At 38.0% G+C, this 15311-nt stretch overlaps 1 protein-coding gene across 8 annotated transcripts in view; it reads left to right on the forward strand.

Moving 5' to 3' along the window:
* The window catches only part of ANKS1B (ankyrin repeat and sterile alpha motif domain containing 1B), a 1065677-nt gene that overhangs the window by 1001235 nt on the left and 49131 nt on the right, over positions 1-15311 (forward strand). For 3 of the 8 annotated variants that reach the window (XM_077772139.1, XM_077772146.1, XM_077772145.1), the window contains 3 exons: positions 2217-2291; positions 8537-8665; positions 11005-11076. In XM_077772139.1, the coding sequence (XP_077628265.1) occupies positions 2217-2291; positions 8537-8665; positions 11005-11076 (276 nt within the window). The remainder of the gene's footprint in view (positions 1-2216; positions 2292-8536; positions 8666-11004; positions 11077-15311) is intronic. The other 5 variants (XM_077772141.1, XM_077772142.1, XM_077772143.1 and 2 more) reach the window with 2 other exon arrangements.

A 15311-nucleotide genomic window follows, 5' to 3' on the forward strand; every position in this document is an offset into this window, starting at 1 on the left:
CAAATCAAATCTCTTTTAGCCACCATGAGTTTTTTAAGCCTCAGGACTGGCCTGTGGTAAGAGAGGGCAAAGTCTGAATCAGATGATACTCGAGTTGTATACAAAATGGATTCTTAGGGACTCACAGTGACCACGAAGTTAGGAGATCTGCCCAAAATGTCAAGTGGCCTGATGCCCATCAAGGAGGGGAGACTGGACTGGCCCATTTGGGAGTAATGATAGGAAACAATAAAACATTCAGGTTATTTGAACCCCAGTGGAATTGAGACTCTTCCTTGAACTGGTTCCATTTACAGACACGTGTTCCAGGATAGGTAAAACAATACATATCGCCATATGACTGGAGATCCCCTTGGCCTTCTTTGCCTTCCTGTGAAGTCAGTACCAAGCTGGCACTCCTTTCCAGTCATCCTAGCAGGCTGACTTGTGACCCTCCGCTGTGTGACCTGAGCAAGCCACTTACATCTCTGAATGTCAGTTCAGTGCCTTCCATCTGTCAGATGACAGGTGGTCCATGGGTTACTTCTAGCACTAAAAGTCTCTGAAAGTTGTGAAAGAATTAGCTCATAACTGTGGATGATAGCACTGAAAAGGTCAAGGATATCCTAGAAGTATGTTTTGTGCCAGTTAAGATGGCAGCCCCACCAAAGCATGGAGTTAGTATATTCGAATCAGATGGCAGCTCTTGTAGATGAAGCTGGGGGGTTAACCGGCAAGACTTAACTTGCTAGTTTTAATTTTTGAAAGGTAAGAAGAGGAAAATCCCCTGTGGAAGAAACAGCATGAAGTTTAGAGAGAGAGCTAAGAGTAGCAGACCTGGTTAAGCCACTTAGAGTGGGAGGTGGTTGATATTGCCTTTGGTCAGACCCCCAGGGATCTTACTTCCTTAAGGAAATGCCAGTTACCTAACAATCCATCCCCAGCAAGCCATCCAGATGACAGAAGGGATGAAAAGCAAAGATGTTTATGTGTGGGTGGGGAGATGCTACTGTAACTAGACAGAGAGATGTTAAATTTCTGGTGAGCATTTCTGGGAGGGTGGAGGAAGGGAAGACATTTAGCCAGGGATAAGTTTCTTTTCCATAATTCATTTGCTGATGCGATTGTTCTTTGCTGGGCTTCTAAACCATATTGTGGTTATGTTCTTATCTCCTTCCTGCATGATCTTTGTACGGCCTGCTTGTGAATTCTGGGGATGTTCACAGTGCTTACTGAGTAAGTTTAGGCATGCTGCCATTTTCTGTGATTCAATTTCATGGTGTCTTTTAGAATGATGGAATTCAGGAAAAGAACTCTATAAAGATCAAGCCAGGAGTCTCTTCGCTTTATTTGGTGGTTCTGCTGTAATTCCTGGGAGGGGAGTTAGTTTGGCATTTGGTTCTAAGCAAATATTATTGCCTTTTAATAATTGTTAATTATTAGATTGTTAATGGTGTGGTGGAGAGTTGAGATTACAGAGCTGACTCCTTTAGGCTTCCCAGTGCTGTTCACCAAAGTGTCTGCTTCGATATAACAGACCCCGGCTTCCTAGCCCCAACCCCTCCTTGCTCTAATCTCCTGCCTTCTCCACCACCACACACTTCTATTGCTGAGTGGCATACTGATGCTTCTCCCCATTCTCCCCAAGGGCAATCACAGTTTTGCCCTTGAGAACTCTGGAGGGAGAAGGATCTTCTAGGTTTATCAAGTGGAGCAATGACTAAGTCAGGAAAGTCATTTTATTGCATTGTTTGCTTTTGGTCATTGAAGATAAGAAAATAAAAATATTCTGTGTTAAAGGCTTTTTTCCTATCTTTCTTGAACTTCATGAAAATATTTATCCTCTGAAATGAATGATGTGAAGAGGGAAGATATTTCCGTTCTCTTTGGCAAATGTAAAACACAGTTTGCTTTTCGCAAGATGTGCATTTATTGGTAATCTCCCTTGATATAAAACTAATGCATAAATGGTCTTTTTCCTCCCCCGCCCAGCCAACCCAAAATCCTTTTAAGCAAAAGAATGAATTGGAAGCCAATTATTAAACCTGGGCATCCTAAAACATTGTTTGAGTTTGTGTGTGTGTGTGCGCGTGTGTGTGTGTGTGTGTGTGAGTCAGTGTTTAAGAAATGTGATTCTTTGCTTTTTATTATGTTCCTCCTTCCTTTCCTTGATGCTACCATGGTAGCTGCCATGTTCTAAATATTGACAAGATGAGATAGTTTTCTGTTTATATCAGCAGTCGTCTGTCTGTGAGATATGGACGAATCAGAACGCTGGATTTCCTTTCTCAGCCATCCATCAGGTTCATAATGTAAGGTTACAAATGGTTATTTTCTTTCCTGAACTTGCGCTCTGTAATGTGTTGCAAAGTGTTGTCAATAGCTACAGGTACTGTGTCCTGGCAATGCAGAAAATTTGTGATGTCTAATGACTCCTGAGATCTTGTCTATTATATTTCATTCACTGTGCCTTGTGACTAGTTGACGTGCAAACATTGTCCTAAAATAAGAAACATACTTGGTTTTAAAGTCTACAGTTAAAATCTGTCCCATGTGAGTTTTGGCTTTCATCCTAGGTGTCTGTGTTAATTTGCTTTTACAGGAAGAAGGAAAAGGGTAAATTGATATATATATATACACACACATGTATATATCGGTGTTATTCTTCCTCATCTTGTACTTCCCCATGTCCACGGGCTATTCAACCCATTGTGTCTAACAGTTCTCAAAGGTTCATGTGCTTTACTTGTGAGAAATATTGGAGTATGATTTGCATGATATTCTGTATACCTTTCATGCAAGTGTGAGAGTAGTATAGCCAGGAGCTGCACTATTATGGCTACAAAGTGGTTCTCAGCCTTTTTCCATTTGACAATTCTGAATTGATCTTTAGAAACTGTTGAAATCATGACCCATTTTATACCAAGCTACCTAATATTCAAATATTCACATTCTACCTTTGCATACTTAAAAAAAAATTCGTTTTTGTTTGGAAAGTAGACATTTTTATGGTTGGTCTTTTCTGCTTTGTATTTTAAAATACAATCCTGTTTGCACATCCTGTTGAATAAATTTTTGCCATTGGATAGCCTGCTGTCTGAGAGGTTGAGACATTTGGTTGAGAATCACTAAGCAGAGCTCTCAGGGTGGCATGTGAGGGTCTCTTTCGGGGAGCCACGCCAGGCACACCCCTCCTGTGCATGGGATTTCTGCCTCTTGGGGTCTATACATTGCCTGGTACTGATGCTTCAGTGACCCAGTGGTCCCTCCCGAACCCGTAAGTGCTAATCAGTGGCCATCTCTGCTCTCTATCATCAAAAGGAACAAATTTAGTATAACCAGCTGCATTTGACCAAACTGGCATTCTTTATTCCTGAAGATTTTGAAAACAACTGCTGTGGCATCCTGCTTCTGTGTGTGTGTGAATGTTTGTAGGAAGCCTTTCTTTACATTCACATCCCAATATATATATACACATTTATAAGCATAGAGCTCTATGTAGCATTCTTCATAGCCTTAGAGATGACAGACAATACATGTAATCACATATATCTTATGAATGTTTGGGTAGCCCATCTCTGATATTTGTCAGAATTATTGAAAATGAAACCTTAAGGGAAAAAGTTTTTTAAATAAATAAAATGAAACCTTAAAATAACAATTGTCATTTAAAATAATTTTAGTTTTTCATTAAGTGTTCTGAAGAAATAGAGAATAATGTTTGTGAATATTCAGATCTAAATTTATAAGCAGGTAGGTGGAAACAGTTCCTCATATAAAAGATTTAAAAGCTTCTATTTAAAAAAAAATCAATTGAATCCTAATTTTTAAAAAAAAAATTTAAAGAATAACAGAAGACTTGGAAAATACCATACCTTTCTGTTCATGTTAGGAAGCTAAGTGATAATCATGGCTTATAATTATTTATTGACAACCTTAGGAAGTTTTTTCTCAAGAAGGAAATGAGGATATCGACAGTGCTTCCCTTTGTTTGCACAGAGAATATGGAGTTTCTTCAGTTTCCAGTTTGCAGGGAGAAAGCTACACAATGTGATATTTTAGCATTTGCCTTATGTATCTGGTGCAGATGAACTAAAAGTCAGCTTTACCGTCTTTTGAAATAAAGCAAAGTTCAAAAGCTGCATTTTAGACTCTGCCATCCAATAAAAATCTATCTATAGACTTCTGTGAACTTTTTCTATGTTATATATACGATTTAGTATATATAGATATTAAATTCAGTTAGTAGTTTTATACTTTCACCTAGTGGTATGAAAGACATTTGATTTAAGTATGGCCTACCTATTCAACAGAATCAATTTTCCATTTAAAGCTCTAATCTTAGATTATGTTTTTCCTTTATATTCAAAGGCTAATTTCTGTTTGAGCTCAAAAGGATACTTAATGATGTACATTTTTCTTTTATGCTGATATTATCCTAAAGAAATACATATATACATACATATGTACATACATACCAAGTAAATGAGGTTTTAAGCCATGACCAAATTCTTGGAATATTAAGATCATTCAATACATGAACATAAAGGAAAGGTTTAAGTATTTTAAGCTCTAAAAATGTAGCCTGAAGACATTTAGTAAGAGTGCCTTGAATCATTTCTCTTCTGCAATTGCTTAAGCCTTTTAAAGTACTGTCAGTCAGTAATAGTTTAAGATAGAATTTTACCCCAACCTTTTCCTCTTGTATTCTTTTATTCTATTTAAATATTGCTTCATCATTGTTACCTGTGTTCAGATCTACTGTTCATTGAGGATAAGGCTTGATTATGTAACTTTTGATTATAGACCATTCTTTGAGGCAAAACATCTTTTTTATTTTTTTCATATTTAACACAAATTTTTTAAAAACTGGGAAATTATTAAATTAATTTTATTAATTTACCTGAAGAAATGCAGGTACCATCTTGATAAGAGTGTACTATTTGGCAAAGCCTGACAATGGGCCTCACAGTTTGGAATTATTTTATAGCTAAGGTAGAAACCCTAATTTGTCTTTTGGTTTCTTTTGCTAGTCCATACACTATACTGCCCTGATCAGTTCCTCCGTAGGTCATCCCTGCTGCAGTCCAGCCTCCAAGATGGGTGAGCCCTAAGGCACCCTTGTTCTCTGGAGGCTTGTACTTACTGTCAGCTGACCATTTGAAGCGGGAACCCACCCAGAGGCTAAAACCATTCCTGCCCTTTGCAGTAATGTGTCACCAAGTCTGTCCATTCTCTTAAAATTAACTCCAAAGAGAAGGATCGACACCTATAAGTTGAGTCTTATAAATATTCTTTGATCCAAGATTAAGAACAATAATAATAAGTTGGTAAATCTCCAGGAAGAACATAAATTTATTTTGTTATATCTTCAATCTTAACAACACTTTTCCCTCATTTGAAAATGAATTTCTGGAAATAGCCCTAAATATGACAAAACTCAGTATCTTTTTCCAGAAAGATAGATTCAGTCTATATAGAGAATTTAAAAATATTTGGACTGGAGTAATGTTTCAAGGCCACAAAGAAAATAAAGTAAGGATTGTATTTCTCTTCCCTGTAATTTCCTCCCCTCCCCCATAGCACGTAGGGGAGGCCCTGTCAGATCACTCTGAATTCAAAGCAGGTGGCTGTGGTTTCTGGACAAAGTGGAGTCATAGAAGAGCAGATGATGGCGCTGTTTAAACAGAGTTAAATGGATATGCCACGAATTTCTTCAAGTGGTTATCAAATAAGAGGTCGGGATGTATTCCAGACTGAGGTGGTATGTGCTGGGGCTTGTTACTCCCAAAATGGCTGCTACGACTTATGTGGATGATGTAAATATTTCGATCAGCATTTGGCTGTAGTTCTGCTTTAAATGTACGGAACTCACATTGAAATTTAATTATAAAAGTGCTTGAGTTAATTCAACAGAGAATGAGTTTGCATATGATTTGCATGCCTAATGAACTAACACCTGAAATGTCCCCATAACCCCAGCTTCTCCCCATTTCTCCCCACCCACCAGCCCTATTCCCAACCCTTGCCCAGCAACCCATGGTAACCCCAGCTCCTGCCATGTCTGTTCAGACTGTTTTGAAAACTGCCTGTTGAGTTTGGCCAAGGTGTACTCAGCTGAACTATGACAGGCATAATGTGAAGATCTGATGCTTGGTTTAAGTTGTCACCTCAGCAAATACTGGATGGAAGGATCGTATAACATCAACAAGCTCCTCCTTTTGTATCATTCCACGAAGTTGCGTGCAAACTTCTGTTGTTCCGTTAACAGTGTTACCTGTGACTTAAATGTACAACACCTGTTTGCTATTTGTTGTTGCTTTATCGAGGGTGGGAGGCGGAGCGGGAAGAAAGTTAATGGGGCAGATTAAAGGACTTGCCAGATTTGGGGAGAGCTTTTAATTAAGAACTTGTAGTTGCATGTTTCCAGAGGTTTAACTATAGATATTATCACTTAAATGTTATTACACTCACCTTCAAAATAATACCAAAATCCACATTTCCTACATTTTCAATTTTACAGTAGTTTTTTTTTTTTTTAAAGAGCATATCACAGCCAATTGAATTAAAGACTGGGGAAATAATCAAGACCAGATGTTTGAGAGGGAAGGAAATTCAAATAACTTAATAGGCAGCCAGAGGAAAACTTATGCCTAAAATTAATTGAAGTCAGTCAGTCATTGCTTTTACAAAATAAAAGTTCATATAAATATAAAGAGAAAACTCAAGAATGAGTCAAGGATGGGTCCTAAGACAGACAGAAATGCTAAAGTAATCATTCCAGGTAAAGTGTTAACCATACCAACAGAGAGGAGATAGGAGAACCAAGCCATATGCAAGTATAAAGAAGATAAATGTTAACAATTATCAAAAAAAAAAAAAAAGAAGAGCTTAGAGCGTGAGGGAGAGCTTGAGATCTGATAGGTCGCACACTCCAGTGAGAAACCAATGAGCTAGCATGATACTAACTTTGCTCTTCCTGAGATTGGGAGTGACCCATCTCAAGTAGAAAAGCTTCAGGCTCTCTGCTCCAGTGAAAAGGCCTGTGCATTCCTGAAGGGCTCTAGAGTTTTCTCCTATTTTTTCAGAGCCAGTTAGAAGCTTCAGAAGTCAAAGCCTATGCCTACCACTTCCCAGCATTAGCAGCCACCTCATGTAAGTCCAGTCTGAACAGAGAAAACTGAAACGCTGGTCCTCTTCCCTAAAACATACAGCCTATTTAAGCTATTCCTGGAGACTTGTGATTTTTAACCTGTTGGGGTTTCTGATCCTTTGAAAGAATTTAATGAAAACTGTAGAGTTTTTTCTCCCCCAAAACATACATCTACATCCACAATTTTGCATTCTTATCCTAGAATATAAGAATATTCTTATCCTTCTTAAGAATCCCTATAGCATCAACTTATTTGCTAGTACTTCCATGAAAGTTGGTCTCTAACCAAGTTTTTATTTGGCTTGGGAATTCATAAGACCTATTTATATTCTTCAGTTCCTGAGAAAGGTGATTCCTTGTAATTCTACAAGACCAGCTGAATCCAGGTTAAAAGAGAGTGGCTTTGGAAATCTGCCTGTTGTCTAGTTTTGTTAATGTCCATTTGAGAACAAATTGCTGAATTTTAAGAAATGAGAATCTTTAGGGAAGAGAGTGAGAAATCTCCTGTATATAATACCTGAATCAGACTAGAGCCCAGACTTGCCAGCACAGACCTCTCACTTTATAGATTCTCACACTAACCCGTTATGAGGCTAACCTCATGGAAAATGGTAAATGACACTACAGGATGTCCTTCTGTCTCAGGTCTGTCTTGGCGTATGCATTATATGATGCACCATCATATGTGCACAGGCTTGTATTTGTGAACCAAGATCCTCAAGTACATGCATGTGTACATACGACCAAACTTGGTATTTAAATGTTTATTATTCATGTGTGCCTTAGGTTTTCTGAGAAAGGTAGCCAAATACATCTAAGACAGTCAGAGTGGCATTTTATCAATACAGATGAATTCAGATGAGGGAAACTAGTCATCCATTCATAAATTTTTCTTCTAAAATTTTGCTTAGAGTCACACTTTTACTACCTTTTCTCCAGAGATATAAAATTATCCCAAGTACACGGTACATGTCACATTTGGAAACTGAAATTCATGGAACTGTGTATCCTGAATGTAAAAGCAATTCAAACTAAAAATTTCAAATAATCCAGGTTAAAAACAGAAGTCTTTCCAAGGTTGTATGTTCTTTTCTGTGTGACAGAAAATTATGAATTAGTGCCTCATTTATGAAGATCTCTGTTTTATTTTAAAATTCCTTACTTAGGGTGTCAATCTAAAAATGGAGTAACTTCTTTCACACCTCAAAAATTAAGTCAGCTTTGGGAAATATGATGCTACCACATATGAAACCATAATAAACAATAAAAGTATTTATGTGCACATAATAAACTCAAATACATTTGCTCATCCCTGTACACATGTGTAAGAAGAACTCAGGATAGCTGTAGGGAATGAATTTGGCCAACTGCTCATATTACCTCTAGAATAAATGTGATTTTCAGACAGGAGACTGGGGAGAACCTTCCATTACCTTGCGACCTCCAAATGAAGCCACAGCGTCCACTCCAGTACAGTACTGGCAACACCACCCAGAAAAGCTAATCTTCCAATCGTGCGATTACAAAGCTTTTGTAAGTTACTGTGAATTCAGTATTTGGGGTCCAGTGGGGAGAGATGGTGTTTTTCTGACTTGTTTACTTTTATGTTGAAAATATACCAAAATGTCCACCGCTGAAACTTATTCTCCCCCTTTCTTATTTTTTTTTTAATTTTTTAATGTTTTATTTATTTTTGAGAGAGAGAGAAAGAGCATGAGCAGGGGAGAGGCAGACAGGGAAGAACAGAGAGAGAGAGGGTGACAGACTCCAAAGCAGGCTTCAGGCTCCGAACTGTCAGCACAAAGCCCAATGCAGGCTCAAATTCATGAGCTGCAAAATTATGACCTGAGCCGAAGTCGGATGCTTAACTGGCTCAGACACCCAGGCTCCCCCTTCCCTTCTCTTATTCTTTAAGTAGCCTTTTCTGTATATACAGAGAAAGTCCAAGTAAATAGAGTTTTACAATCCCTTTGAATTTTGTGAGCTTAAGATCTGTTTTGTATATAGTTGTATATTTTAAATGAAATAAAGTATGATCTTAAGATGGATACGAACAGAAGTATAGCACATACAAACATCTCCACTTACTCACCAATGATCTCAAAACATTGGCTCTACTACCACATTTTTTTCATTAGAATTATAATATTGGATTTTTTTTTCTAATAGAAGAGAGAATCAGGCTTAGTCGAGAATTGCAATATAAACAGGGAAATGTTGAAAAAATACCGTAGGTTTGGGGGCAGGTGGTAGTTGTCATGACTACAGCAGGAGAAGAAAATCACCTCTTTTACAAAGAAATGTTTCAATTAGGACAAACTTCCCTAATAACTTAAAAGACAAGGATTTCACGAAAATCATTTTTCTTTTTTTTATGTTTTATTTATTTCTGAGAGAGAGAGGGAGAAAGAGAGAGAGAGAGCATGAGCAGGGGAGGGTCAGAGAGAGAGGGAGACACAGAATCCGAAACAGGCTCTAGGCTCTGAGCTAGCCATCAGCACAGAGACCAACTTGGGGCCCTAACCCACGAACCGTGAGGTCACAACTTGAGCCGAAGTCAGACGCTTAACCAACGGAGCCACCCAGGTGCCCCCTAAATCATTTTTCTTAATTTGATTAAGATGTGGGCATTCTGGTTGTTGTATAGCAATTTCACCTTTTTTTCATTTTGTTATCTCTATCTCTTTTACTGCCTACTTGTTGTGAAGCACTGGATTTATTTCAGCAGTAATCTTCCCAAAACTGTAGGATTGAAATGCCTCCTTCTTCCTCCAAAAGCTCAAACACCAAATCCCTGAGCCTTTAGGAACTCTCCTTTCTTCAAGGCCCTTATCCACGCCCTCTGCTCTCAGCCCCTTAAGGGCTCACCCTCTTCAAGTCCGCAATTTCCTGGTCTGCAAGCCTGATTCCCATCCGCGGCTTTGCAGAGGACCAGCTTTTCTTCGGTCATGTCAGGAAAATAATTATTTTAATTCACTTAAAAAGAATACACATAGAGCTCTTTTTATTTATTTATTATTTTTGGAAGGAGATTAGGGAGGGGGGGAAATGACAAAGAAAGGAATCCGATTGAAGCTTCAAAGAGTTGAAGAGGAGTCAATTGGTGGAAAGGCAGATTTGCTACAAACCGCCCCTCAGCTAGAAAGTGGAGCGTGAGTGGTGTTTTGTCCCAAGGTAGTATTGGATCTGATCACCTAACAGCCCAAGTGGTTGGTCACTCTTGGCAGGAGACTTTTTCATCTTCCTCCTCCCCCCTTCAGCCCTCCTTTGTGGGTTTGCAGCAGGGGCTAAAATCTTTCTGTTCAGGAATAACTGAGATGCCATTCGCCCTCCCTGCTGGCTCCCTTCCCTCGGGCCCATCTCGTTCTCAGGTGGATCAACCACTGGGCGTGCAGCTGTGAATGAAAAGACCCCAAACTGCGTCTCCGCCTAACGTTAATTACCTACGCAGCCAAGTCAGCCCAAATGGGGTGCATGTTGCTTAGCTTCTCAGCTGTCTCACACAACCCTGTAATTACGGAGAGTAGTGTGATTTATTTTTGCAGACATTTCTGCCTCAAAAAAAAAAAGGCAAAACATTTTTAGATGCCCCCATTTTGCAGTTAAATATGATTTGAAAGATGGCATCTTTAGAAGATGCTGCAGTTTTATTATAAAGAGCAATTTACAGCTCTCAAAACTGTAGTTAATTCTATAGCATTCTCTCTCTAAAGGCATTTATTTGTTAGGATTAGTTACTGTTAGTTTTTAAAAGTTATTCAACAACTTTCCGACAGGAAACCCAGCCAATAGGACTTCCACAGTTTGGTTTCTAAATCACAACTCATATTTATACTCTTTTTCATAAATCACTGAATTTCTTTGTATTTTAGTATTTAGGTTCTATGCTGATAAAAGAGCTTAGAGGGACAGAATCAACCCAAGATGCCTGTGCAAAAATGCGGGTAAGTTTGCCAAACAATTTTATTTCTAGTCGCTGAAATACTAAATACCGGGTATGGTTACAAATTGCCACTTTTCAAATGACTATTTTCTTCATCTGTTGGTCTATTGAATCACATTGCTGTTCCATAAAAAAGTGTTTGGGCTTTGTTCATGTTTATACTTGAGTTTATCTCCCTGTAGTTTGAGTTGATGTCCATTTGATGTGTTTATGTATTTATGCCATATTATATTTACTCTTATTTTTAAAGATTTAAAGTTAATTGTATATGCATTGGTCATTCTCCAGATTAAGAGAAAAATGGTCTTTAGTTGGTTGCAAGAAAATCCTTTAAGCACCTACCTGCCAGTCTGAGAACATTTACTATAAAGACCACCAATTAACTAAAAAATTATCAAATGCTAAAGTATTGAGAGCATACTTTATAAAGCTAATATTCTTTATGAGTATTAATTCTTAATTACTCTGGGTTGTTGGGCTTTTTTTAGTATAGAAAAAAACATTCAACTCTGAGTTAAATCATGTAAGGGCAGTAAATGTTGACAAAAAGGGCAATTGGAAATGCCTGTGATTGGCATTTGCTGGATTCCTAGGAGTCTGTATTAGCCAGACGGAGTCTAACTCACTCTGCACACCCACTTTAGCTTTTTTTTTCTATATTCTTTATTCTTGCTTCCTCCATAGCAGATGGAGGGTGTGGCGCTATCTGACTGACCGTACAGATTGAGAATAGTAGACTTACTCCATATAGCAACTAACCAGAGTCAAATTTAAGTTTGTCAGCAAGTGAACCTGAACTCTTATTTGTGGCCAGTATACATTATCACTTATTTTATATAAGCAGTGTTGGGTGGGAAATATTTAAAAGCATCGAATTAAACTAAAACAGTTATGAAGACAATATGTAATACTGATTCCTCTTGGAAGGCTGAGGGCATGTGAATCTTCAGGAGACTGACACCTCAGTATGTGATCACTGATTTAATATTTGGATCAGTTCAGTAGCAAAAAGACTGAAAATACTTATCCTTTTATATGATGTAGAGTTATACTTCTATTGTCGATGCCAATGAATCTTTATCCCAGTTACTATATTTAGATGAAAAAAGCTGTGATATGTGTCAGGAACTCTATGTTCTGGTTTTGTTGCTGCTTACATGCTTTGGAAGTCACTCTTAGTCATAATAACAATAACTGCTAATATTTACTGAGTAGGTAAAACGTGCCAGTCTTCTATGCTGGGTGCTTTGCATGTTTATCCTTCTGAATCCTATCACAAACCTAGAGATTAGTACTGTACTGTCCTTACCCCCACTTTACACTAGAAGAGACCAAGGCTGACAGAGGTTAAGTAACTTTCCCGAGGTCACATAGTAAATAACTTGCCAATCTGGAACCAGAACGCAGGTCTGACTCAAGCATTTAACTATTGCACGTGCCTACTTCTCCTGGGCCTTGTTTTCGTACTTGGAAAATGAGGACATTGGACTAGATGCCCTGCAGGGGTCTTTGTTCATGGTTTTATAATTCTGGGAATCTGGTATCCTCCATGTATATCTGATCTAAATTATGTCACCAATGACCAATAAAATGGGAACACTTTTCAATCATCAAGCTTCATCATAATTTTAGAGCTATTTATGAACACGTCTAAGAAATTAATTTGGCATCTCTGATTTAATACTCTTAACTCAATTATCTGAGTCAATTCAGCTACTTTGATGCTGTAATCCACATAAATAGTGCATAGAGCACATAGCACCATTTAAAACCAGATTTGTGATTTGAATTTCAGTCAATTTCTTGAAATTAAGTGGATCTGAAATTCCATTCTGATAAACAGGAAAGCCATTTTAATAGTGTCAGTGGAGAATAATTTAGTTAAATGCTTGTCTGTTGCTTAAAATGAAACAGAAAAGGCTTGTCTGTTTAGAAGCCATTCTTCTGTTCATTGAGACATTTTTCTGGCTTGCTACCCTTGGTGTTTATTTGGGAGAGTTTACATGAAAATAGGAAATGTATTGCTTCTTAGAATATCACGAGCCCTTATCTCCCATCTTGATTAAATGAGTATCAGTCTTTGGTACAGTGGCTTAAAGTTGCACTCAGTGGATTTACTAGAGCCTTTCGAAACTAGAAATGCAGGTTTGCTGTTATCTGAACTCTTGTATTATGAATTAGAACTCTCACCAACTGAAAATGGTATGGATCTCAACTTGCAGTTAATTTTCAGTTTGAACTTCAAGTCCCTATTTTTTCTGTTTTCAACATGGTAGCATTCCAGTCAAAAGTCCCAGAATAATCAAGTCTACAGGGGAAATACTTTAGGACTGGTGATCTTAAATGTTGATATATAGTAATATCATTAGGCTGAATTACTTTGGATTAAAACTTTACCTGGTTTTTAACTCTTCGAGTGTTAAAAAAAAAAAAGATGTTTTCAATTCAACGGTATGCATTTTAGCTGAAATTAAAATTTCTTTCCCAGTAAGAAGTAAATCAGTACAGTTCTTTATTCTGAGAAACACTTCCTTGATGTACTTTATCAACAAAGATAACTAAGATTTGGCTCCTGCTCCCACTGAGTTCACAGTTCAGTGGAGAAATCCTACAAGTTAACACATAATTCCCCCAAAGTAAGAGAAGTTTCACTGGAGAGGGGTCTTCATGTTTTCATCAACCTACAGGATCATCATAGATGATCCCCAAAATGACCTTCAGGCATAGTCTCCTAAAATCAGCTTATCAGTACTAGTAACAGTTATCACTCAACAGCTGTAGACCAGGCCCTGCACATGTGATTATGTGCATTAATTCACTTAATCGTGAGTGAGTATTGCTGTTGTCCCCAAAGGCCAACGACAGTTAGATAACTTACCCAAGGTTACCCAGCTAGCAAGCGGTGCAGCCAGGGTTTGAACCCAGGTGCTCTAGTTCCACGACCAAACTCCAAACCCGAGGCTGCACCACCTCTCTAATGAGCCAGTGGAGCATTTATTGCCCGGAGTTTTAAAATAGCTGAAAATGTAGGGGCACCTGGGTGGGTCAGTTGGTTAAGCATCTGACTCTTCATTTCAGCTCAGGTCGTCATCTCACCATTCGTGAGTTAAATCCCCACATGAGGTTCTGCACTGGCAGCGCAGAGCCTGCTTGGGATTCTCTCTCTCTCCCTCTGTCTCTGCCCCTCCCTCTCTTTCTCTCTCAAAAGAAATACTTAAAAAATTAAAAACAAAATAAAGTAGCTGAAATGTGGATCATTTATGTTGATAAAGAGCTTTAGAAACCCTCAAAGAGTCTAAAATTAGCGAACTTGAACCACGTAGGCACAGATATATATAGTAATTTGAGGTACTTTCCAATGTGTTAATCTAAATAAAAATTTTTGGAGAGTTTTTATTGCATCCTAAGCAACTATATTTTTTTTCCACAATACTTAAGTACATGTACTTTGCCCCAGCACAAACCAAACACAATGTTACCCTTTAGAAACATTTGGAGTGTTTGGTGGTCACAAACAGTTAATTTCTAAGTTTATCAAAAGCCTGGTTTTTTTAAAAAAAATTTTTAATGTTTATTTATTTTTGAGAGAGAGAGAGAGAGAGACAAAGCATGACTGGGGGAGGGGTAGAAAGAGGGAGACACAGAATCCAAAACAAGCTCCAGGCTCTGAGCTGTCAGCACAGAACCCGACACGAGGCTCGAACTCACAGACCACACAATCACGACCTGAGCCAAAGTCAGATGCTCAACCGACTGAGCCATCCAGGTGCCCCAATCTAAGCCTGTTTATCTCTAAGGTTCCCTCCAGTTCTGAAACCAAGATAATTCTACACTGATGTCCTAGTATTTTATTATACACATATTATTTCAATCAAAAATAGGCCATCATAAACTAATATGTGTGAGATGATAGTAATTCACATCATTCTACAGTATGGAATGACTTTTCTGTTCAGGTCAGCCAGCCTTTTTCCTCCTCAAATTACCTTATAATTTTTCTAACAGACTTTGCTTTTTAGAACAGTTTTAGGTTAATAGAAAAATTAAGCATAAAGTGCAGAGTTATTGAACATACCCCCTCCATAATCTCCTTCCTAGTTTCACATATTAATATCTTACATTGATGTGGTACATTTGTCACAATTATGAACAATATTGTTATTAACTGAAGTCTGTGGTTTACATTAGAGTTCATTCTCGGTGTTACACAGTGTTTGGGGTTTTGACAAATGCAAC

This window comes from Crocuta crocuta, unplaced genomic scaffold (genome assembly GCF_008692635.1).
Source record: "Crocuta crocuta isolate KB4526 unplaced genomic scaffold, BGI_CrCroc_1.0 scaffold216, whole genome shotgun sequence".
NCBI lineage: Eukaryota > Metazoa > Chordata > Mammalia > Carnivora > Hyaenidae > Crocuta > Crocuta crocuta.